The sequence below is a fragment of the Protomyctophum parallelum genome, assembly GCF_964188405.1.
Source record: "Protomyctophum parallelum genome assembly, chromosome: 2".
Classification (NCBI taxonomy): Eukaryota; Metazoa; Chordata; class Actinopteri; order Myctophiformes; family Myctophidae; genus Protomyctophum; species Protomyctophum parallelum.
The window spans coordinates 9,570,065-9,596,460 of NC_139699.1; the positions used below are offsets into that span (position 1 = coordinate 9,570,065).

The 26,396-nt window shown below is 43.1% G+C and overlaps 1 protein-coding gene across 2 annotated transcripts in view; it reads left to right on the top strand.

The window, feature by feature from the left end:
• Positions 1-324: 324 nt before the first annotated feature.
• pcdh9 (protocadherin 9) overlaps positions 325-26,396 on the top strand; it is a gene marked incomplete at its 5' end in the record, with an annotated part of 323,534 nt that continues 297,462 nt past the window's right edge. For both annotated transcript variants that reach the window (XM_083759580.1, XM_083759581.1), the window contains one exon: positions 325-3,360. In XM_083759580.1, the coding sequence (XP_083615706.1) occupies positions 325-3,360 (3,036 nt within the window). The remainder of the gene's footprint in view (positions 3,361-26,396) is intronic.

Sequence of the window (26,396 nt, forward strand, 5' to 3'; positions counted from 1 at the left end):
ATTTAAATGAGAATGACAGCTTCAATTATAGACCATGGAAATTCAAAAATAAATAACACACACACACACACACACACACACACACACACACACACACACACACACACTATATATATATATATATATATATATATATAGAGAGAGAGAGAGAGAGAGAGAGAGAGAGAGATACTGTATATATAGATGAAGTTATCTCACTGAATGCTAAAATCTAATTGTTATCTATATTGATAGGTCTGTCGATGGAAGACATCCACCCTCATTTTGCTGGGAGTCACTGACTGCAACATCATTTCATAGGTTTTTTTTGTTGGAAGCGTTGCCATGGATCTAAAAGACTTTTACCTGCTGGCTGCCCTTCTGGCGTGCCTCTGGTTGGACCCTTCGGTGGCCCAGGAGCTCATCTATCCCATCCGAGAGGAGCTGCAGGAAAACATCCTCATTGGAAACATACCAAAGGACCTAAACATTTCACACACCAACGCGGCCACCGGCGCCAGCGCCAACCTGGTGTACCGGCTGGTCTCCAAGGCGGGAGACAACCCGCTGGTCCGAGTGCTCAGCAGCACCGGGGAGATATTCACCACGGCCAACCGCATCGACAGAGAGAAGCTGTGCCCCGGGCTCTCCTTCGAGGACAGCGAGTGCTCCTTTGAAATCGAAGTGGTCATCCTGCCCAACGACTATTTCAGACTGATTAAGATCAAGATAATAGTGAAGGACACCAACGACAACGCGCCCATGTTCCCGTCCCCCGTCATCAACATCTCCATACCGGAGAACACGCTCATCAACAGTCGCTTTGCCATTCCGTCTGCCACGGACCCGGACACCGGACCCAACAGCGTCCACAAATACGAGCTGGTCAACGGGCAGAGTGCCTTCGGCCTGGACATCGTGGAGACGCCCGAGGGGGAGAAGTGGCCCCAGCTCATCGTGCAGCAGAACCTGGACCGGGAGCAGAAGGACACGTACGTGATGAAGATCAAGGTGGAGGACGGCGGCAGCCCGCAGAAGTCCAGCACGGCCATCCTCCAGGTCACCGTGACGGACGTCAACGACAACAAGCCCGTCTTCAAAGAGAGTCAGATGGAGGTGCACATAGCGGAGAACTCTGCCGTCGGCACCTCCGTCGTGCAGCTTCAGGCCACGGACGCGGACATCGGGGCCAACGCGGAGATCAGGTACGTCTTCGGGACGCAGGTGTCGCCCGCCACTAAGAGACTGTTTGCGTTGAACACGACGTCCGGCCTCATAACGGTGCAGCGGCCGCTGGACAGAGAGGAGACGGCTATTCATAAACTGTCTGTTATGGCCAGCGATGGCAGCTCCAGCCCAGCCAGAGCTACCGTTACCATAAATGTGACTGACGTAAATGACAATCCACCCAACATAGACCTGAGGTATATAATCAGTCCTATTAACGGCACCGTTTTCCTCTCTGAGAAGGATCCTATCAATACCAAGATAGCTCTCATCACCGTGTCGGACAAAGACACGGACATCAACGGCAAGGTCATCTGTTTCATAGAGAAGGACGTGCCCTTCCACCTCAAGGCCGTGTACGACAACCAGTATTTATTAGAGACGTCCGCGCTGCTCGACTACGAGGGGACCAAAGAATACAACTTCAAGATCGTGGCCTCCGACTCCGGAAAGCCGAGCTTGAATCAGACCACCTTGGTGAGAGTGAGGCTGGAGGATGAGAATGACAATCCGCCTATTTTCACCCAGCCTGTCATCGAGCTGGCCGTGATGGAGAACAACAAGCGGGACCTGTTCCTCACCACGCTGAGCGCCACCGACGAGGACAGCGGGAAGAACGCCGAGATCGTCTACCAGCTGGGGCCCAACGCGTCCTTCTTCGACCTCGACCGCAAGACCGGGGTCTTGACGGCGTCGCGCGTGTTCGACCGCGAGGACCAGGACCGCTTCCTGTTCACCATCACGGCCCGGGACAACGGGACCCCGCCGCTGCAGAGCCAGGCCGCCGTCATCGTCACCATCCTGGACGAGAACGACAACAACCCCAAGTTCACGCACAACCACTTCCAGTTCTTCGTGTCGGAGAACCTGCCCAAGTACAGCACGGTGGGGGTGATCACCGTGACGGACGCGGACACGGGGGAGAACGCCGCCGTCTCCCTCTCCATACTGAACGACAACGAGAACTTCATCCTGGACCCGTACTCGGGCGTGATCAAGTCCAACGTGTCCTTCGACCGCGAGCAGCAGAGCTCCTACACCTTCGACGTGCGCGCCGTGGACAGCGGCAGGCCGCCGTGCTCGTCGGCCGCCAAGGTGACCATCAACGTCATCGACGTCAACGACAACACGCCGGTGGTCATCTACCCGCCGTCCAACACCTCCTTCAAGCTGGTGCCTCTCTCCTCCATCCCCGGGTCGGTGGTGGCCGAGGTGTTCGCCGTGGACGGGGACACGGGGATGAACGCCGAGCTGAAATACACCATCGTGAGCGGCAACAACAAGGGCCTGTTCCGGATCGACCCGGTGACGGGGAACATCACCCTGGAGGAGAAGCCCGTGGTGACGGACATCGGCCTGCACAGGCTGGTGGTCAACATCAGTGACCTGGGATACCCCAAGTCCCTCCACACGCTGGTGCTGGTGTTCCTCTACGTCAACGACACGGTGGGCAACTCCACCTTCATCTACGAGCTCATCCGCCGCACCATGGAGACGCCCATCGACCGGAACATCGGCGAGAGCAGCGAGACCTACCAGAGCGGTGACTATTTGACCATAATGATAGCCTTCGTCACCGGGGCCCTGGTGGTGGTCATTGTCATCTTCGTCACGGTGCTGCTGCGCTGTCGCCACGCGTCCAGGTTCAAGGCGGCGCAGAGGAAGAAACAGGGCGCCGAGTGGATGTCGCCCAACACGGAGAACAAGCAGAACAAGAAGAAGAAACGCAAGAAAAGGAAGTCGCCCAAGAGCTCCCTGCTGAACTTTGTCACCATCGAGGAGAACAAACCCGACGACCCCGCCCACGAGCCCATCAACGGGACCATCAGCCTCCCCTCCGAGCTGGAGGAGCAAGGCATCGGACGCTTTGACTGGAACGCCACGCCCACCACCACCTTCAAGCCCAGCAGCCCGGACCTGGCCCGCCACTACAAGTCCGCCTCGCCGCAGTCGGCCTTTCACCTCAAGGCCGACACGCCGGTCTCCGTGAAGAAGCACCACGTGATTCAGGAGCTCCCATTGGATAACACCTTTGTCGGGGGCTGCGACACCCTCTCCAAGAGGTCGTCCACTAGCTCAGACCACTTCAGTGCCTCAGAGTGCAGCTCCCAGGGAGGGTTCAAGACCAAGGGGCCGATGCACACCAGACAGCAGGTAAAGGAACACTTTTACTGGTCTATAAGTACTGCCTATAACTGCCCTGTTCCCCAGTGCTGAAGTATAGATTAGGGACTCACTCTAAGTTACTGTAAAACAACACCAAGAGAGTTTGGAGACAAAACTATACTTGGTTAAATTCTGCTATTCAAACTGTAAAAACAAAGACAAAACAACAACAAAAAACTGTACCAGTTGATAATGGACTGAGAGATCAAAACATATATATTTTTGGGACTAGTTAGAGACTGATGTTTTGTTCTTAGATGTTAAAATCTTAACAAAAATGCAAAAGTACAGCAGGTGAGCAATTGCCTTGTCAGATTGTGTTGGCATGCATGCCCTTTGTGAGCAGCCAGAGGTTAGTTAAGTGGTAAATTGTACCAGCATAGAATTCATTGTGATACAATGTCCTCTACATTTTGTGAAAGAAACATTTTTTTCTTGCCTATCTACTCAAATTGTCACTTTAATTATTATTGGTATAGGCCTATAGCTGCAACATGTTTAATTGCCAGCCTAATTAATCTACTAGCCTGTAGGAATATTAATTATAACATTATGGTTCCTCAGCGAATCATTATACCATTTATTTTTCCAATATCCTAAAACAATTAGTTGACTTTTCACCTCTCCCTTCATACTATTTTGAGTGTATTCATGTTTTTTGTTTTGTTTGTTTGTTTGTTTTCGTTGTGTATTGCAATATAGGACAATATTGTCTCAACACCTGCAGTAATTATCCCAACCCACAGCACAGTCAACAATCAGTGATGCATTTTGAATGTCACGTCTAGACTTTGCCACCTCATCCAGGCTTGAATTAAATACCTCCTCTCAAAGCACACTAGCAAACTGACTGAAGCTTGTCTGGAACCTGATACACATCCAGTTTGAAAAGGGATTAGCGAAGAATGATCTTCAAATTTCACTATAATCCATACGGTTTCTTTTTTGGGGAAGTAAAAGCCTTATTCATTTTTCTCGTAATAATGCATCCCAACACAACACACGACACACAGTCCTAATCCAAACGGAACGCAGTGTGGACAAACGTGGGCTGTGGAGAAGGAGAAGGAGAGAGGGAGGGAGAGAGAGAGAGAGAGAGGGAGGGAGAGTTGCATAGAGGGATGCAGATGGAGAGTGTGCTAAAGGTTGGTCAGGGTACTATACCTTTAGGTGGCAGTGTTGCTCTGCTTGGCACAACCTGGCACTGCGCCAACGTGCAGCAAGGCTCCTTAAATGCAAGGGAGGAGGAGAGAGAGCGGAGCGGGAGGAGGAGGCTGTGATGCTGTTCTTGGTGAAATACTCCTGCCTAACGACGCAGAGATTGCACCGGTGGGTTAGATTGATAATGGCAGTTAGAGATGTGAGTGATAAGATCTATCCGGAAAGAGAGAGTGGCATTACAGGGGGGGTGACACTATGTGACTCCTATTGATGCATGCCTCCGGGTCACCGCGTCCGAGGGCGCATTTACCACCGTCGTCTCAGCTTGAGAGGTAGCAGTCAAAAGAGGCATTCAGTTTGTCAGTGTTTCTGGCACAGGCTGTGTGTGCGTGTGTGTGTGTGTGTGTGTGTGTGTGTGTGTGTGTGTGTGTGTGTGTGTGTGTGTGTGTGTGTGTGTGTGTGTTTGTGTGCGACTGTGCGTGCATGTGTGTGTGTGTGCGTGCGTGCGTTTGCCTTTGTATTTTCTTTTTGTCTGACAGACAGCAATGGAATGGGTGGGGGAAGAATCTAGCCCTGAGGCGGACACATGAGATATGACACTATGCTGTAAGCACAACTCCATCGATTCTCTCAGTCATCCCACAATTCAACACAAGATTCATTGGGATCAATAGCTCAGACAGATGATTCTAACCCACTTTGGGCGGGAGCCCCTTTTGGCATTATGTCATGCTTTAAGCTATTGAAAAATAGCAGATCTACAAGCTCATAGCGCGCCACCGAGTGGCGCGCTACGAGCTTGTAGGTCTGCTATTTTTGAAAAATCGACGAACCACACTGACATAGAAACATAGCTTTTTCAGAAAACTGTCAGGATGTAGAAGACGTTTTTAGAATCTGATCTCAGGTCGGAATGGGCTAAGCGGCACACAAACACAGCTAGTGTGTGCAGTATATATTGTCATCGATAGTATAAATACTGTACACAACGGTTGCCTCAGTATACCGTACAGGCGTTTCTTTGATCGAAGAAAGTGTCATTTATGGTATTTATGAATGTGGAATCTGCCAGTCTTTTTAACCACTTATATCCCTATACGTATTGCCCCCGAGATCCTCCAGGGGTCTATTCTAGGTCGCCTATACATTTTCCCCTCTCTACACCATTTGTGACCAGATTTGACTGAGAGACTGCCATCGCGCAAATTCCAGCTGTTCACCAGAGGAGATTTTTTTTTCCTTTTTTCCAAAATTAGTTGATAGCATGTCTGAAATAAGTGTCAGAGCTGAAATCGACATGTAAATATGAAATAAATGCCCAAACATGTAGCTATAGGTGTAATGTTAGAGACCACAGAAGTGAACCTTTCAAGTCTGTTTTCTCAACTCGCTGTTGAGTTGTTGCTGCAAGACATTACTCTATAAGCCATATCTCCAAAACTGGTGGGTCAAACTGAACAACCAATATGTCAATTTGAAGCTATGATTCCCTGCTTTCATATGGCATGCAAAAACGAAAATGTAAAAAAAGAAATGCAATGGCAGTCCCTCAGTCAAATTTTGTCACATTTATCTTCGGCAAAAATAGCCAATCTATAAGCTTGCAATGTGTTGTGTTGTGAGCTTAAAGATCTGCTATTTCCGCTGAATGTTTAGCTATTTTTGCCAAATGTTTGCCGATTATGACATTCCAGACAGTATAGGAACGCTACCGTTTATGTGCAGGTTAACATTTAACAATAGTTCCTCGAAACGCTATGCTTGAGTGTACTGTAGTAGAACTTAATGTCTCTCCAGTTTGGGGATTTTAAAATGACAAAAGTTGTTACTTCACCTCACCCATTACACCCCCTCTACCTATCCCACGCTGTACATGTTTTAATCAATTAGTTAAAGGTATATTCAGTGATTTCACTTAATTCAAATATCACTTATTTTTTTGTTTTGTTGTGATAATCCTCCCTACTATAGAGTGTGCTGGCCATATAAGGAGTTCCTTCCTGTCCCCAGTTAACCCCTGGGGGTCAAAAAACCTTAGGTTTCGTTTTTGACTCTCTATCCTGATTGGACGAAAGGCTGGGTCCCACAGCCAAAAACGAAACCTAAGGTTTTTTGAGTGAAATCACTGAATATACCTTTAATAAGTGTCGTAAATCCATCCCTGCTTTTTCTACCTTTTACAGCTATAAAGAATACCTATAACTATAACTACAGCCATGAAGACTTGGACAATGTCACATGAAGATAATTGAGCTTAGATTGAACTAGTTCAACTTTGGTATTTGACTAAATGATACTATACTAGCCCGTACCCGTTGTGAGATATTGCCCCCCCCCCCCGTTGTGGCTGCAGGGGGTACTGCGCCCTGGGTGCCTTTTCGTTAAGACCTCCATATTATTATGGTCAATGCCTGTGTGAAAAGTGGGAGCGATTGGTGCAGGCAGTGAGGAGCTACGGCAGTTACAGTGACACACAATCAGACATTCAGACATTGACTGAATTATAGTATGATTTTGATTAGTTCCAAACTGACTTTAAACATTCACTGTGATCTCCAAGGCAGTAGTTCTCTAACATATTCACGCCAATAAGGACTCCCGGATTGTTATGTATCTGGCCACGGAACCCCAATGGGAAAGTCCTTGTGCCATCTTATGGGGGATAAGGGAACATTTGTTCAAAATAAATGAATAGAAATGCAGATCTAGGTCTTGCATCGACAACACATCACATTGTGGTACATTGTGATCTGGTACAGTAAAGGTATCCACACACCGGGCGCGAATTCAGATTTTTACGCTGCGTTTCTAAATAAAACGGTGTTTACGTTTTTAAACCGTTCCTACTTGGAAACCCCTCAGTGATCCCTGGGGGTCCCCGGGGGTCCCCCCAGGGTACCCAGACCCCCCTGGGGGTACCCAGACAGACCCCACTTTGATCCCTGGGGGTACCCAGACCCCATCCCTGGGGGGGGGGGGGGGGGGTACCCAGACCCCACTTTGAGAATCAGTGCCATAACGAGGTCGAACACTGATGTTAGCGCCTTACGTATATACATAATGTCCACTTTTGTGTTAAGTCTACTTTAGCATATTCAATTAAAACTATCACAAGTTGTTGACAGTTCCTCAAAATGTGTACTACTGACACTACATATTATGTTCTTATCTGATGGCAGATTCCTCAAGTGGTTTGAAAACTAAAAGTATCTACCAAGTAGATCCAGAGGTTAGACTCAGCATACTTCTCAAGAGGTCAAGTAATGTCATGGAGGATAAGAATGGATAAATTAGTCTGTCTAAGTTCATAATGTGGTGATAATTTAACCCATTCTGACCTGAGATCAGATTCATATGAGGTTTCCACTGGACACACACTGGTCTGATTAACCCATTCTGACCTGAGATCAGATTCTAAAAATGTCAGTCGTTCTTCAATTTTTTCAAAAATAGCAGACCTACAAGCTCGTATCGCGCCACTCGGTGGCGCGATATGAGCTTGTAGATCTGCTATTTTTCAATAGCTAAAGCATAACATGATGCCAACACCAAAATGGGTCCCGTTCAGAATGGGTTAATATCATTGCCGGTATTTCAGTGATAGAATATTACTTTATTTATATTTTATATTGTAAATAAGGTCAGGAAGGTGCCGCATTGCGACATATTATAGAGCAACCAAAGCATGCACTGTATGAAGGATTGATTATGTTTAGCATTGACCTTGACCTTACCTATAGCACTTACCATGACCTAGAAGATTATGAGTTACCATAACGCTGTTATGGAACTAACCTTAACATAGTTTGTACTTGAAATAAATTAAGAGGAAAAAAATAAACAACACAATAAAGACTTACATTTTCCATTCTCAGTAATCACTACTCCAATATAATAATAATTTATAATAATTATTAATAATGCATTATTATTATTGTTGTTACTATTGTTATTACACTATTACATTAATAATAATAATAATAATAATAATAATAATAATAATAATAATAATAATATAATCAGCAGAGAAGTAGTCAGAATACAACTGCAAAAATAACACAATTCCATACCTTCTTCAGAAAACAGAATATGAAAGGTATAGTTAAAAAATATATATATAAAAAAGCAGACATCCCTGCAATATTGCCATCGCAGCCAAAGGCCTGCTGGAATCAGGCCTATAGAGAGAGACACCCCAGACTCTCCTTATAGCAAAGGGAGTCATTCCTGTCTTTCCTCCTCTCTCCTTTTTCCAGTTATTATTTACCCTCCAGGGGCTTATATTAGCCCATTCTGAACGGGCACCCATTTTGGTGTCAGCATCATGTTATGCTTTAGCTATTTAAAAATAGCAGATCTACAAGCTCATATCGCGCCACCAAGTGGCGCGATACGAGCTTGTAGGTCTGCTATTTTTGAAAAATCGAAGAGCGACTGACATTTTTAGAATCTGATCTCAGGTCAGAATGGGTTCATCAGACCAGTGTGTGTCCGGCGGAAACCTCGTATGAATCTGATCTCAGGTCAGAATGGGTTAGTGTAAACAACGCTGAGGAAAAAAGGCATGTACAGTTTGTACACACACTGTCCTAGATTCATGAAGGCAAGAGCAACATCTAAGAAAGAGAGTGCATATCCTGCTGTTCTACCATACGGTTCCCTCACATCCCATCAGTATTTTGAAGAGGAGACATGTTTTTTTGGTTCACTAACTGAGCATTACCCTGGTGGCTAGGCATCAACCATGTATAACTGAGCATTACCCTGGTGGCTAGGCATCAACCATAATAGTAACAGCCTATATAGAGCTCATGTTAGAGCCTAAAATGCACTTACCGGTAACTCATTTTGGGCCGGAACCCCTTTTGGTGTTTTAAGCGTTACGTTATACTTTATCTATTGAAAAATAGCAGATCTACAAGCTCATAGTGCGCCACCGAGTGGCGCGCTTACGAGCTTGTAGGTCTGCTATTTTTTTTTAAGTCGTGAAAATATGGTGCAAATCTTTGAATATATATTTCAGAGCAATTTTTTTTTAACTAAAATATTTGCTTCTGGGGGGGGGGGTCCCTGGAACAACATATTTTGAGATGGGGGTCCGTGGCCCAATAGAGATAATTCTGGGGGTCCTTGACATGAAAAAGGTTGAGCACAACTGACATAGAAACATGGGGTTTTTCAGAAAACTATTAGGATTTAGAAGCCTTTTTTTATCGACATCAGTCCAAAATGGGTTAAAGTACATGCATTGTGTGTACAGTACACTCCAAGTTAAGTGAACACTCAGACTACTATTGCCATTTATAAACTCACATTTATATTTCTTGGTTATGGCGTGACACTGCAGTACTGTAGCTAATGTACAAAAGGCTCTCTGTGTCCGTCTGTCTGTCTGTTTGTGAGTCCATGAGGGCTAATCTCAAACTGCTGGACTGATCAGCGCCATATTTCTTGTGCACACTCAGTGCCAACGGGCAAATAGCAAGTACAGATGGACCGGGCTGAAACCTTGCCTAACCCATTCTGACCTGAGATCAGATTCATACGAGGTTTTCCGCTGGACACACACTGGTCTGATGGACCCATTCTGACCTGAGATCAGATTCTAAAAATGTCAGTCGTTCTTCGATTTTTCAAAAAATAGCAGACCTACAAGCTCGTATCGCGCCACTCGGTGGCGCGATATGAGCTTGTAGATCTGCTATTTTTAAATAGCTAAAACATAACATGATGCCGACACCAAAATGGGTGCCCGGTCAGAATGGGCTAAATGTGACTACATTTGACTGAGGGACTGCCATTGGATTTTATTCTTTTTTTTTTAATTTACATTTTTTCATGTCATATGAAAGTAGGGAATCATAGCCTCAAATTAACATTGGTTGTTCAGTTTGGCCCAACAGTTTTGGAGATATGGCTTATAGAGTAATGTCTTGCAGAGAAACAGCGAGTTGAGAAAACAGACTTGAAAGGTTCAACTTCTGTGGTCTCTAACATTACACCTATAGCTACATGTTTGGGCATTTATTTCATATTTACATGTCAATTTCAGCTCTGACACTTATTTCAGACATGCTCTAGTCAGTGTGTCTGCCTGTGCTATTAACTCATAAAAAATAAAGGTTTTTCTCCTCTGGTGAAAAGCTGGAATTTGCGCGATGGCAGTCTCTCAGTCAAATCTGGTCACAGATATGGAGATGGCGGTCGTCATACGTAGTACTGAGGTTGTAGGATGGCTGATGCCATAGATGCCGCGAGAAGTCCCAGATCCACAGCTAATTAAGCCATGGTATTACTACCAGAGCCTGTCTTTTTCTGCTCACAATTTCACATAAACCTCCTGGTAAATAGATAGAATTGTGTACAATTGTGTCTGTTTCTGAAAATCTGTAGGTGTGTAGTTGATCTCATTCACATGCATGAGATGCTATGGTAGTTACTGTAGATGCTATGGTAGTTACTGTAGATGCTATGGTAGTTACTGTAGATGCTATGGTAGTTACTGTAGATGCTCTGGTAGTTACTGTATGGACACGGTGCTTCTAAGGGTGCCCTGACTCTGACATTAGCTCCACGTCTCAAGGGTAAAGAGGCTTAATTGCTTCAGTTAATTGGTTATTTTCTTAACCCATTTTGGACGGGAACCCAAATGGTGTAATGTTATACTTTAGCTATTGAAAAATAGCAGATCTACAAGCTCATAGCGCGCCACCGAGTGGCGCGCTATGAGCTTGTAGGTCTGCTACTTTTGAAAAGTCGTGAAAATGTGGCGGACATCTTTGCTTCTGGGAGGGGGGGGGGTCCCTGGAACTACATATTTTGAGATGGGGGTCCGTGGCCCAAAAGAGATAATTCTAGGGGTCCTTGGCATGAAAAAGGTTGAGCACCACTGACATAGAAACATGGGTTTTTCAGATTTTTTTAAAAAGATTTAGAAGCCTTTTTTTTTAATCGATCTCAGTCCAAAATGGGTTAATACAAGTCCAAAGGGTTGCACATGCATGCACCTACAGTGTAGTTGGGTTCATACTTCACACAGCTTTCTCTAAAGTCTAAAGTGTTCACCTGGAGCACAAATATTCATTGTTCATCCTCATTGGATTGTTCCTGCATAGAGGAACGTCTGGCGCGCCCAAAGAGTTTTTTAAGCCATTCTGACCTGAGATCAGATTCATACGAGGTTTCCAACTGGACACACACTGGTCTGATCAACCCATTCTGACCTGAGATCAGATTCTAGAAATGTCAGTCGTTCTTCGATTTTTCCAAAAATAGCAGACCTACAAGCTCGTATCGCGCCACTCGGTGGCGCGATATGAGCTTGTAGATCTGCTATCCAATCCAAAAGTACAATAAGTACCCAAAAGTACAATAATTGAGAATAATTGTACTCTTTGTGCCCAAGTAAGACGAGCTGTCATTTGGCTATCAACAAATATCAATATAACTAGGATCTTAGCCAATCACCTGATGCTTTGATATAGGTTTGGTTTATAGAATATATACCACTCCCCTCCCCCCCTCCTTCCAACCATAACCCTATTTATTAAACCTTTATATTATTTGGAGTTTATTTTACTCAAGCATATTAGACATACTGTGTATGTTTTATCCAAATGGTCACAGAAAATACATTCATGTATACATTTCTGTAAAATAAGGTATGACCTTAAAGGCTCATTGCCGGCACTAATTGCACGTAGTGGAGCCGTGGGTGGATCATGCTTATTACAGTAAGTGTACAGTAGTGTACAGTAGTCAGCCCCCACGAGGCCCATTCTGAGCTAGGATAAACCCTGTACTGTACTGTACTGTACTGTACTGTACTGTACTGTACTGTACTGTACTGTACTGTACTGTACTGTACTGTACTGTACTGTACTGTACTGTACTGTACTGTACTGGCAGGGACATTGTATTGAAGGCTCTCTTCTGTGTAGTTAGTGTACTTTATTTATTATACACAGATCATTTGACTATATGAATTATCAATGTGAAATAATATTGTTAAAAGTAATTCTGGACATAATTCATATGACTTGGTGGTCTGATTCTAAAGACCCCTTTTCTTCTCTCTTTCATTTTTCACAGAGTACCGCCAAGCAGGCTGCTTCTTCATGTTCATTTACTTTACTGTTGTGACGGCGACCAAAGTATTAGACTCGTGACTTGAATTACAGTATCACAGAAGTATACTGTATTACAGTATCACGTCGTGAGAAACACGAAACCCAATAAAATAGTGGAGTTTGTGGAGTATATTGAAACTCTATCTATAACGACACAGAGAAGGGGGATCAGACAGACTGTGGATGAAAGTGACAGTCACAGTAAACCTGTATACAAATGGAACCGGTCACACCCTTTAAGGATGTGTTACTCGGAGAATGTACAAATCAAACCGAATTATGGGTTCCATTTGTAGACTCTCAGAGTTTAAATTAACACTCAGGATATACCACGGTGCAACTGGTTAACTGCCTTCATGCCCACTGTGCTTAATGAATGGACCTTCTATGCAAACAGGAGTTTGTACAGACCCACTGTAATTACAGAGCCTTGGGGGAAGTGGTGGTCGTTCTTGTGCAGGTCCATTTGCCACTGCATTAATAAGGGGATTAGTATAGTACGTGTGGGGGCTGACGGCAGCAGGCGAAGTTTGAGAAGATTAATGAACTATGACAATGTTGCACCTGAGGGGGAAAAAGAGTCTGTTGCAAAGGAATCTTCCAAATTGTGCTGACGCAGAAGCCTCGGCATGCCTGAGAAAAGATTGAAAGAGAGGACAGTATTTGTTACCTAACTATGAATAATTAAGAGAGCAGCGGCCACACACACTCGTAGCTCATATGCAAAGATATCGATATTGTTATTTATTTATTTTTTGCATCTGAGCTACAAATGTACAGCTAGCTCTTCTACTCTCTCTACTACACGGTCATGAGTGTTCCTGTAGTTAAATGACTCAATATTTTACTGTTTTGGCGCACACAGCAAGTGTGCATTTCCCCAGCCCATCTCTAAATGTACTGTAATCTATGCTATCTTGCTAGTTAGCCTTATTTATTGTAATCTTTGGATGGATTTATTTGCCAGAAATAATATCCAACCTAAGTTGTTCTTACAGCCATGTTTGTTTTCTTTTTAGTATAAGAACATATTGCCAAATCTCATTCTGTTTGCGTCTGTGTACTGTATGTGAGAGGTACAATTTCAATTAAATATCAAAGACAACTGATGGATAATTTCCGTCTGTGAGTATATCACACGTGCATATATGGTAATTAATTCTGTCGTCCGCAGTGTACAGTACATGTAAAAAAAACCTCAATGTGTGAAGAACGTACTCCATTTCTCATTGAACACAAAGCAATATGAACCAAATACAGTGGTCATCTTTTCACCGCATATTCAGTCAGCAGACGATTCTGAGACGAATCATGACGTTTCAACTTCATCAATGGAGACTTTGTTTTACGTCTACGAGAAATTCGAGAATATTGCATTTATTTGAAAGCCTTGTCATCATATCCCCCCATATCTAGGTGGGTAAGAAAGGAAATGAAACGGATTGTGGGCCACAGTAAGTTAGTGGATATAAAGAACTACAGAGTAGATTATTGCCCTGAGGAGGATCTAGTTTTGTCTGCACAAAACAACAAAATAAATCAAAGCTCCCTTTTTTGCTACACTGGCTGAACTGTGGAGGTGATTTTAATGTTTGGAGTTATTCCTCTCGAGAAGTTGAAGTGCTACTGCAATTTATTTAGCTTTGTTTGGTTTTGTCTGTAAAACTTGCCAGGGGGCACAATTTCTGTAACACACACAGATGATGGCAAATTACCAGGAATTAAATATTTGTCTCTCTATCTTTGAATTACTTTTACTGCCATCATGATTTGTTTCCATAAATTCGCAAACCTTCATCAGTGATTCTTTCCCCCCCCAATGCAACCACATTTCATTATATTTCTTCACATACTGTAGCAAAATGTACGTGTTTCCGTGTGCATGTGTTGAGTTATTTTGGTTCTGTTGTGTCCATCACTTTGGGGATGGCAGCCCATTCATCTGAGCAAGTCGGCCTCATCCATCTATGCTATTTCACAAAGCAAATTGATTGATGACGGGATCTCCAAGGGATTTGCTTTGTGAAATAAATGTTTTGCATGCGCAAAAAAAAATTGAAGTCATTGTTGCTTTTGTGAGAGAACTGCCACAACTTAATTCATCTCCATGTTTGTAACTAATTGACCAAACACATTTCCCATGTTCCTACGGCAATCAATCAAGTTGACATACTTAACGAAACAAATATCGCTTCGTATTATTTTAACACTGCATGACAAGGAGGAGGGAAAAAAAGATGGAACTGCAGCACTTATAAATTATGTTCAATACCAATCCATTTGGGTTGTAATTGTTTTAAATATATATATATTTTTAAAATGAAATACACTGAAGTAGAAAGGGTGGAAGAAAATGTTTCTTGTCCGTTCACTTGTCTGTAAAAAAAGAACAACACGTTATGATGCTGCGACATTGTCTGAACAATCCTCCCCTACTACCAACCCACTTCTCCTCCCCATGCCTCACTCCTCTCCTCTCCTCCACCCACCTCTGTCCTCCTTCCCTCCTCCAACCCAGCCCCTTCTTTCACCTCCATGTTTTATTGGGGTCAGTGCTGTTACATACAGTACAGGGTTTAGATCACAGAGGGTGTACTGTCTGTGTGTTCACCCTTTGTGTCCTGATTACTCCTGACATATTAGGGTGCTTTCTTTGTGTACAGTACAACACATAGCCCAACTTTCTCTCTCTGTTGCTGTTCCTCTCTACCCTTAAATCATTAGACTCTTATAAAAAAGGAAATGGGGTTAAAAGGTCCTGTTAAAAGACAGTCCTGGAGGGAGACTCATGCTCGTCACGAGGGCTGTTATGTTGAGCGACGACAGGCCGCTTCTCTGTCACTAGCGTGTGGCTTTCTGTCACTAGCGTGTGGCAGTGTCTAGACCAGTGGTTCCCAAAGTGGGGTCCGGGGACCCCCAGGGGTACTTGAGGGAGTTCCAGGGGGGACCCAGCTAAATGATAATTTGGAACCCAATGGACCCTTATGGGTCTGTAACTCAGAGAGTGTACACATGGAACAAAATGGACCCTGACAGGTCCATTTGGTTCCATTTGTACACTCTCTGAGTTAAATTAGCATTGATTTTACAATATAAATTGTGGGTCCAAGAGATAGAAATGCTATTAAATAGTGGTCCGTAGAGGCGTAGACTAATGCATGTCAAACTGGGGGTCCTTGAAATTAAACGGGTTGAGAATCACTGCTAGAGCCGTAAAGATCTTCTCTCATGGGGGTCCCTGGCATGTCTTTTCAAAGGGGGGTCCGCGGGCTAATTAGTGTCAATTTGGGGGTCCTTGACATGAAAAGGTTTAGGAACCCCTGGTCTAGACTAATAGTGACTTCTCTGTCACTAGCGTGTGGCAGTGTCTAGACTAATAGTTATTCTCTGTCACTAGCGTGTGGCAGTGTCTAGACTAATAGACACTTCTCTGTCACTAGCGTGTGGCAGTGTCTAGACTAATAGACACTTCTCTGTCACTAGCGTGTGGCAGTGTCTAGACTAATAGACACTTCTCTGTCACTAGCGTGTGGCAGTGTCTAGACTAATAGTTATTCTCTGTCACTAGCGTGTGGCAGTGTCTAGACTAATAGACACTTCTCTGTCACTAGCGTGTGGCAGTGTCTAGACTAATAGTTATTCTCTGTCACTAGCGTGTGGCAGTGTCTAGACTAATAGTTATTCTCTGTCACTAGCGTGTGGCAGTGTCTAGACTAATAGACACTTCTCTGTCACTAGCGTGTGGCAGTGTCTAGACTAATAGTCACTTCTCTGTCACTAGCGTGTGGCAGTGTCTAGACTAATAGTTATTCTCTGTCACTAGCGTGTGGCAGTGTCTAGACTAATAGTCTCTTCTCTGTCACTAGCGTGTGGCAGTGTCTAGACTAATAGTCACTTCTCTGTCACTAGCGTGTGGCAGTGTCTAGACTAATAGTTATTCTCTGTCACTAGCGTGTGGCAGTGTCTAGACTAATAGTTATTCTCTGTCACTAGCGTGTGGCAGTGTCTTCTCTGTCACTAGCGTGTGGCAGTGTCTAGACTAATAGTCACTTCTCTGTCACTAGCGTGTGGCAGTGTCTAGACTAATAGTCGTGATAACTGTCACTAGCGTGTGGCAGTGTCTAGACTAATAGTCTCTTCTCTGTCACTAGCGTGTGGCAGTGTCTAGACTAATAGTCTCTTCTCTGTCACTAGCGTGTGGCAGTGTCTAGACTAATAGACACTTCTCTGTCACTAGCGTGTGGCAGTGTCTAGACTAATAGTCGTGATAACTGTCACTAGCGTGTGGCAGTGTCTAGACTAATAGTCTCTTCTCTGTCACTAGCGTGTGGCAGTGTCTAGACTAATAGACACTTCTCTGTCACTAGCGTGTGGCAGTGTCTTCTCTGTCACTAGCGTGTGGCAGTGTCTTCTCTGTCACTAGCGTGTGGCAGTGTCTTCTCTGTCACTAGCGTGTGGCAGTGTCTTCTCTGTCACTAGCGTGTGGCAGTGTCTTCTCTGTCACTAGCGTGTGGCAGTGTCTAGACTAATAGTCTCTTCTCTGTCACTAGCGTGTGGCAGTGTCTAGACTAATAGTCGTGATAACGGCACTGCCAGTCAAAGCCCTCCATCCCTCCACCACCCCTCCCCCCCATCTCCTTTAACCCATTTTGGCCTGGGAACGTTTCTACAAATGCCTTCTAAATCTATATCAGTCGTTCTCAAACATTTTCATGTCAAGGACCCCCAAAAATATATATGTATTTGGCCGCCGTCTCCCCATCTGAAAATATGTTGTTCCAGGGACCTCCCATGTGCAGAAGCAAAGATTTGAGTTAAAAAAACGTTCACTGTGAAAAGCATATATTCAAAGATTTCCGCCCCAACATTTTCACGACTTTTCAAAAATAGCAGACCTACAAGCTCATAGCGCGCCACTCGGTGGCGCGCTATGAGCTTGTAGATCTGCTATTTTTCAATGGCTAAAGTATATAACATAACGCTTGAAACACCAAAAAGGGGTTCCCTTCCCGCCCAGAATGGGTTAAGCAAAGAGGCACACTTGACTTGAAATGTGACTGCCATTGACTGTGCCCCATCACTCACTGACACTGTAAGCCCACACCAATGTACATTTTTATTGTATATAATACAAAGCTGCTTCATGTAAATGGAACTCCTGGTAATCTTGCCTAATGTGCTGTGTTATACTGTAATGGACTTGTTATTTTATTTATTTCTTTGCTTTGTTTGATTTATTTATTTCCCCCCCTGATTCTTTCCTTCCCGACCCCCCCCCCCCCCCTCTCTCTTTATTGCTGGGTGTACTATAATTACATCTGAAGTATATTCTCTCCTCCGCAATTATTCAGTATCCTGCAACCCATGTTCTTCTGTTTTATATAAAGCCTTTTTGAACAGTGCTATTATATCTTTATAATTTCATAATAAATGTTTCAAAGCGATTATTTCTTTCTTTGTTCTTACTTGCAGCATTTTGTCATGCATCCAGAGTGATTTGGTTGTTAACCGAACCGTGCATTTTCAAGAAGATTCTTTCAGAAGGTCTTGCCTGATGGTAGTGCAGCATTTTTTCTAAACCACTACAACTATTACAATAATACACAATATTATTGTACTTATTTGGGCCGGTTTCCCCCCAGGGCTCTTTGCCAAACTTGGCGAGCTACAAGCCCACAACGCGTCCCATCACAATGCAGCACATTGTGACATTGTAGATCTGCTGTCTTTGCTGAAAGTTCACCCCAGAATAGGGAGACTAGGGTTGGTTATTAACAGAATCACAAACCCTCTTGTTGTGTTAAACAAAGAGCTTTTCAAATGTGACTCAGTCCTTTATTGGAAATGTAGTGGATGTGCCTAATAGCCTATTGTTATAGAAATCTGTCAATACTCAACATATCGATATATATGGTAGAATAGGTTCTGCTATTTTGTTTAGACAGTATTTGGTTTAGACTATAGTCATTGGTTAGACCAGTCATTAGTCCTACAACTACAACCTATCTCAAACCCTCACCCTAAACCTAACCTCCCACGGGGCAGCACACCTAAACCTAACCTTAACCCATGTCTAACCAATGACTATAGTCTAAACTAAGTATGCACCCTAAACCTAACCTCCCACGGGGCACCACACCTAAACCTAACCTTAACCCATGTCTAACCAATGACTAGTCTAAACTAAGTTTGCACCCCATTTCATTTATGAAAAAAGTTAACATAATTATATACTATTGAGATTCAAGGTTTCAGGGCAGATGACATGCCTGTTCATATGGAAATATTTCAATATACATATACTGTACATTAAGCCTCAGAATGAAGACTAAAACTAACCCACATGTTCACCAACATGCTCGACCAGTACTTGTATTGCATGTAGGCTCTTGTTCAGTTAAATAAATAAACTAATAAATATAAATAAAGGGAAAACGGATTAAAACAAATGTGGTTAGCGTGGTTATAACAAGGTGGCAGTGACCTTATCTGGTGATACTCATATTAATTCATCCTCGTCTGGAATAACCGACTACATTGAACCTGGCGTCCCAATGTTGGCATCATAGTCATCATAGGTGAAAATATCTGATCTACAAGCTCATCATCATGTCGCATTCACTGCATTGTGAGCTGGTAGATCTATTTTCTCCACGTGAAAAGTATGAACGAGGCCTCGAGTGGTTAAGCAATATGGACGAACCTCATAATTGTTTAACGTGCATTTTGGGGGCGGGAACCCCTTTTGGTGTTAGCATTAATGTTACGCTTTAGCTATTGAAAAATAGCAGATCTACAAGCTTGTAGGTCTGCTATTTTTGAAAAATCGACAATCTTAGAATCTGATCTCAGGTCAGAATGGGTTAAGCAATATGGACGAACCTCATAATTGTTTAATAGAAAGACAGAGAAACAGACGCGCGGTGGATATACCAAAGTGCCGCACCAGCATATTTGTGGAAAGTAGGCCTAACTCTGCTTAATCTGTCCCCTCCATTTGAAAGCTCCAAGCAGAGCTTAGTCTGCATTTGTGCGAGGAAGAGAGGATAAATAAATAAATAAATAAATATAGGCTTTAGAGGTTGACCTCATCTATATGGTTAAAAAAAAAAGCTGCATGCTCTTACCGACCACAATTTGAAATCTGACTTCTGACCTGAAGAATAATAATAATGTTGCCTGTCCTTTCATAAAAAAGGCAGGGCTGAAAGCGCCGCTGGGGCAGTTTTAAACGCTGTCACTGCCTCCCAATCCAATGATGTGGCCAAGCTTCCAAATTTCGTGCAATTGATGCGAGATCCGATGATTTCAGATGGCACAACCCTTTGACAGTGGTATTATTGAGTTACTGGGGCAAGATATATTATTTTCTGCAGTTGCACAGAATTTATTCTTCAGCATAGGCAGTGATACTGTAGATACAGTATTCTCAGGTTTGAACGATAAAGAGAATGAGAATCAGCAATACTGGTGTTGACCTTGTGTTGCCGTTATCATAATGTCTCAAAATACAGATTTACATTTACACATATTTATGCAAAAATGTATGTAAAGCATAAAAAACTTCTGTATGATGTACAATGACTAAACAACAGAAACGAATGCCATCTTATTATGAAGATATCGATGAGGGACGGACAATCTACAACATCTTTGTTTAAAGACATTCTATCAGCAATGCCAATCGGAAGGATTTCAACTCATTGTTTTGAAAAATTGAAAAGCAGATTCTGAAATGAATAGATTTTTATGAACATGTGAAACCATTCTTTAGGCTTTAGGGCAGGGGTCGGCAACCCAAGATGTTGAAAGAGCCATTTCCGACCAAAAATAAATTCAAAATCTATCTGGAGCCGCAAAGAAAATGTATGCATTATAATGCAGCTTGCCAAGCTTTATTATCTCCCGGGTTGCAACGAAACTAGCAGAATTTAGCATGCTTTCCCTGGAAATGTCTTTCAACGTTACTTTTTTTGTTGTTTGATAGCTTCTCACTGCAGATTAAACATACAGGCAGTCAATCTGCATTGGCTGTGAAGGCAAAAGCCTCTGTCCACGAACTGTTAAATCCTCTGTTTTTCGTCGGCTATCTTTCTTTTTCTCCCTGTAGAATTAAGCCGTAGTAGCGTAGCAGGCAGCAGCCTCACACACCCACTGGTTTGTTTATAATAGACACCTGGCTGGCACGACACTGAGTGTGTCGCATGCTATGACGCAAAGGGGGAACCACTTGAGCCTGTAACGTACAGTAGAAAGAAGCATAGCAATCTCAAAGACAATATTGCTGCCAAATGTGATAATGGCAGTGCCGGTATATCCTAATAATACTGATCAAAAGCACATTGGTTTTATTACCTTTTTAAGTAGGTGATCTTATGAACATTAATATTGTTCACTTTAACCACTTAACCCATTCTGAACGGGCACCCATTTTGGTGTTGGCATCATGTCATGCTTTAGCTATTGAAAAATAGCAGACCTACAAGCTCGTATCGCGCCACCGAGTGGCGCGATACGAGCTTGTAGGTCTGCTATTTTTTGAAAAATCGAAGAACGACTGACATTTTTTAGAATCTGATCTCAGGTCAGAATGGGTTCATCAGACCAGCGTGTGTCCGGCGGAAACCTCGTATGAATCTGATCTCAGGTCAGAATGGGTTAAAGCCCTGTATGCTTAGCTGACCAGAGCCTCCCTCTGGTTCTATACTCGGCCTCCTCCTTTTTCCCCTCGACACAAAAATAGCTGAACTGCAAAGAGTGCTACTCACGAGAGATGTCTGAATGTTCACCCCAGAATATAGGGAATATTATAGGCTGTATTTTGCGTGTCTTAAGTACCAGGTCTTATTCCCTAACTTGAGTAAACTAAAGACCTGGAGGCGTGATCAATGCTCTTTATCCACTCAGAATTGCCAAATGGCATTGATCACGCCTCCAGGTCTTCAGTTTACTCAAGTTAGGGAATAAGACCTGGTACTTTACTTATTTTTGGGACACGGGGCAGCTCGCCGGAACCCGGCCCGACCCCCTGGGCGTGTTCCTGGGGGTCTGGATGTTGCGGGGAGTGGACTCCCACGCGGTAACTCCATCATCTCTCAACCGTTTCGGACGCGGGGCGGCTCGCCGGAACCGGGCCAGCACCCTGGGCTCGTTCCTGTGGGTCTAGATGTTCCAGGGACCCCCCGGGGACCCCCACACAGAGTTGCACCATTCACTTCACACGGGTGTGATTTTCCTTTTGAACGTTATGAACGATTCAAAGTCGAGTCATCATTTCCAAAAACCGAGTTTTCACTACATGGTTTGTTTGTGATATGAAATGTAAGCTCCCCCTAATCACAGTAAACATCGTGTCTTCAGTCATATCACTACATGGTGTTTGTGATATGAAATGTAAGCTCCCCCTAATCACAGAAACATCGTGTCTTCAGTCATATCACTACATGGTGTTTGTGATATGAAATGTAAGATCCCCCTAATCACAGAAACATTGTGTCTTCAGTCATATCACTACATGGTTTGTTTGTGATATGAAATGTAAGCTCCCCCTAATCACAGAAACATCGTGTCTTCAGTCATATCACTACATGGTGTTTGTGATATGAAATGTAAGCTCACCCTAATCACAGAAACATCGTGTCTTCAGTCATATCACTAGGTGTTTGTGATAAGAAATGTAGGCTCACCCTAATCACAGTAAACATCGTGTCTTCAGTCATATCACTACATGGTGTTTGTGTTATGAAATGTAAGCTCACCCTAATCACAGAAACATCATGTCTTCTGTCATATCACTACATGGTGTTTGTGTTATGAAATGTAAGCTCCCCCTAATCACAGAAACATCGTGTCTTCAGTCATATCCCTACATGGTTTGTTTGTGATATGAAATGTAAGCTCACCCTAATCACAGAAACATCATGTCTTCAGTCATATCACTACATGGTGTTTGTGATATGAAATGTAAGCTCCCCCTAATCACAGAAACATCGTGTCTTCAGTCATATCACTACATGGTTTGTTTGTGATAATAAATGTAAGCTCCCCCTAATCACAGAAACATTGTGTCTTCAGTCATATCACTACATGGTTTGTTTGTGATATGAAATGTAAGCTCACTCTAATCACAGAAACATTGTGTCTTCAGTCATATCACTACATGGTGTTTGTGATAATAAATGTAAGCTCCCTCTAATCACAGAAACATCGTGTCTTCAGTCATATCACTACATGGTTTGTTTGTGATATGAAATGTAAGCTCCCCCTAATCACAGAAACATTGTGTCTTCAGTCATATCACTACATGGTTTGTTTGTGATATGAAATGTAAGCTCCCCCTAATCACAGAAACATTGTGTCTTCAGTCATATCACTACATGGTGTTTGTGATATGAAATGTAAGCTCACCCTAATCACAGAAACATCGTGTCTTCAGTCATATCACTACATGGTGTTTGTGATATGAAATGTAAGCTCACCCTAATCACAGAAACATCGTGTCTTCAGTCATATCACTACATGGTTTGTTTGTGATGAGAAATGTAAGCTTACCCTAATCACAGAAACATCGTGTCTTCAGTCATATCACTACATGGTGTTTGTGATATGAAATGTAAGCTCCCCCTAATCACAGAAACATTGTGTCTTCAGTCATATCACTACATGGTTTGTTTGTGATATGAAATGTAAGCTCCCCCTAATCACAGAAACATCGTGTCTTCAGTCATATCACTACATGGTTTGTTTGTGATGAGAAATGTAAGCTCCCCCTAATCACAGAAACATCGTGTCTTCAGTCATATCACTACATGGTGTTTGTGATAAGAAATGTAAGCTCACCCTAATCACAGTAACATCGTGTCTTCAGTCATTTTCAACTTACTGTAGTATAGTCACTTCAGCTGGCTGGAGTAGATTGTGATGAAATCCTATGTATTGAATCGAGAATCACTTTGAATAGAGAATTGTTTTGAATCTGGAAAAAAAGAAAAGCTTTTGGATTGAGAATCGAGTTGAATCGAATCGTGACCACAGGAATTGGAATCGAATCGAATCGTGGGACCCAAAGATTCACAGCCCTATTTTCCATAGCCTCCGTGTTAACTGTAGTTACTTCTTGAAAAAGATGTTATCATGAAAGCTCACCGAATTAGTACATTCAGCTGGTCTACAGTCAGCTTTTCCATGACATGAAACGTGGAACAGTCACATGCTTGGACAGGACACAACTGTTTGAGTCTTCTAAATGTGTCTCCTTTAATAACTTACTGTAAGCGAACTGCCATAATGTCGCCGATCACAGACAGACTTTGCTCGCAGTGTACAGTAGCTCTTCCATTCACAGTGTTAACTAGTCATAATATTGATGAAAGGAACACCATTGAGTCCCACATTATATGATTGAAATATTTCTGATTCTCCTGTCAGAGAAAACTATTATGTTCTTCTAACCAGAGAGCAGTAATAATGTGATTGTATGTACAGTATATGCATGTTAGATGATCTTTTGATTATACAGATGTTATCACAACTAGAGCCTGCCTGGGGATTTCACTTTGGGGGGCACTTTCTTTCCCCCGATCCCCAATTTGTGCTGTGTTGGATGGATGGATGTGAGGGTGGATGTATAAGCGTTTTCATTTGGAATTACCTTTAATTAGGCCTACCTTTTTTGACCTGAGATCAGATTCTAAAAATGTCTTCTACATCCTGACAGTTTTCTGAAAAAGCTATGTTTCTAATGTCAGTCGTTCTTCGAGCTTTCAAAAAGCTCGTAGCGCGCCACTCGGTGGAGCGCTATGGGAGATCAACTCCTGTAGATCTGCTATTTTTCAATAGCTAAAGCATAACACAATGCTAACACCAAAAGGGGTTCCCGCCCAAAATGGGTTAAAAAAAAAATACACTTTTACAGTGTCACAGAGTCACATTTCACAAGAATAACTATTAAAGGTTTAATTATGATTTTATTTAAATTTTTAAGGACATTATTTTAAGCTTTTTATTTGGCCAGGGAAGTGAAGTGTGTCAGGACAGTAAGAGCAGACAGGGTGAAATACTCGATACTCCCTGAGCCAGGAAATGATGTAAGGGGGTTTTGTGGTCAATATAACCGGCAGAGCATTTAACCACATCATGCATAATTAGTAATTACCCAATACTACAGTACATTGTTTAAGGCACGCTCACACCACCCTTTTATATTACCTGAGAGAGTGTGGATTCTGCCAACACATTTCAATGGGAATGGAGCGTTTTTCTTTCTTGTAGATAACCGCAAATGGCAGCAAACTCCATTTCCATTGAAATGCAATATCAGAATCTGCCCTCCTAGGTAGAATACGTGCGGTGTGACCGTGCAGCCCTTAGGGGAGAAATTCTAAAGGATCATTTTGTATGAGGTAGTATATTTTATTTCTGATGTCCATTTCCAATTATAGATTCAGCAAAATTGGCCATGGATGCTGTGAGGCTCGCCTGTTTTTTTGTAATGTTTATTTGTTGGATCTGCACACAAATGTACTGTACATGTTCATTGAATACATCACTGTTACTGTAACTGCGGAATTAACTAGTCAATCACATACTGTAGTGTGTAAGTCTTTAACTGCTGCAGGTCCTGGCTGCAAATTGGTCTCTTAGAAAGTTGGCTATTGCCATGACATACTGAAGATTTTAGAAGTGAGATTTGCGTAGGAGTGGACTTTTTCTTTAATAATAATAATAACACTGTTGTGAAGATATTTTAGAACGGTCATTTATTGGATTCAGGACCAATGATTGGTTGAAATCTGTGTTGCATTATAAGGCATTAATGACAAGAAGGAAAAACTGCAATCTCTGTGAGCCTGTGCTTTTTGCGGGCAGAGCTAGACCACAGAAAAGTGACTGAATTAGCAGACAAATAATGCTCTTCAGGGAGCTAATTAGATGAGAAGCTGTGATGTATGGCTTTTGGAAGGATGGCTGTCATTCCGCTGCTGTTCAATGTATAGACTGCAGATTTGTATTGATTGTATGCTTTGTCTTATATGCCTCAGGCATAAGCATGCAACCGTTAGCTTTGTGCCTTTGTCTGGGTGTTGCAGAGAGTTGAGCAGATAAGGGTTGTGATAAATCTGCCAGAGAATAAGCTGTCATAGGGTGACGCACATGGGAATATTTAATGCAAACACAAAATATGGCGTGTCTGTTGTTTTATCGTCAAGGGTATAAGAGATGGCATGGTTTGAAAATACTCTTGCCCCCTTATTTCTGCACTTTCTATCTGCAGTCTTAATGCATGCTCAGAAAGCCCTGCTCATCTTTGTTATGGCCAAAGGAGAAAAGAAGACAGGCGCATTGCATAGAATGGTGAACGAGCACCTTATCGCCACTCAATAATATGCAGAGGTGTAAAACATTTGGCTAGCTTATTTAGATGGAATGATTCCTACCGTGCAGATTTACCAAGGGCTGAATCAGGTGATGTGTTAGGGGGGGAGGAGGGAGGAGGGAGGCGGTGAAAATTGGTTTCCCCCCCTATCTCCTAGTACACACAGAGACCCAGCCGGTCTCCTCTCTCCCTCCGCATTCTCCTTTCCTGACAATAACACGCCCCGATAATGGAAATATACACCCAGATTTATTTTCTATTTCCTAGCTGCAAGTCCTTGCCCAGTAAACTTATTTTTTTGTGTGTGTGTGTCTGCTTTATAGTTGTTTTCACTCATCATGACATTCAGATGTCAGAAC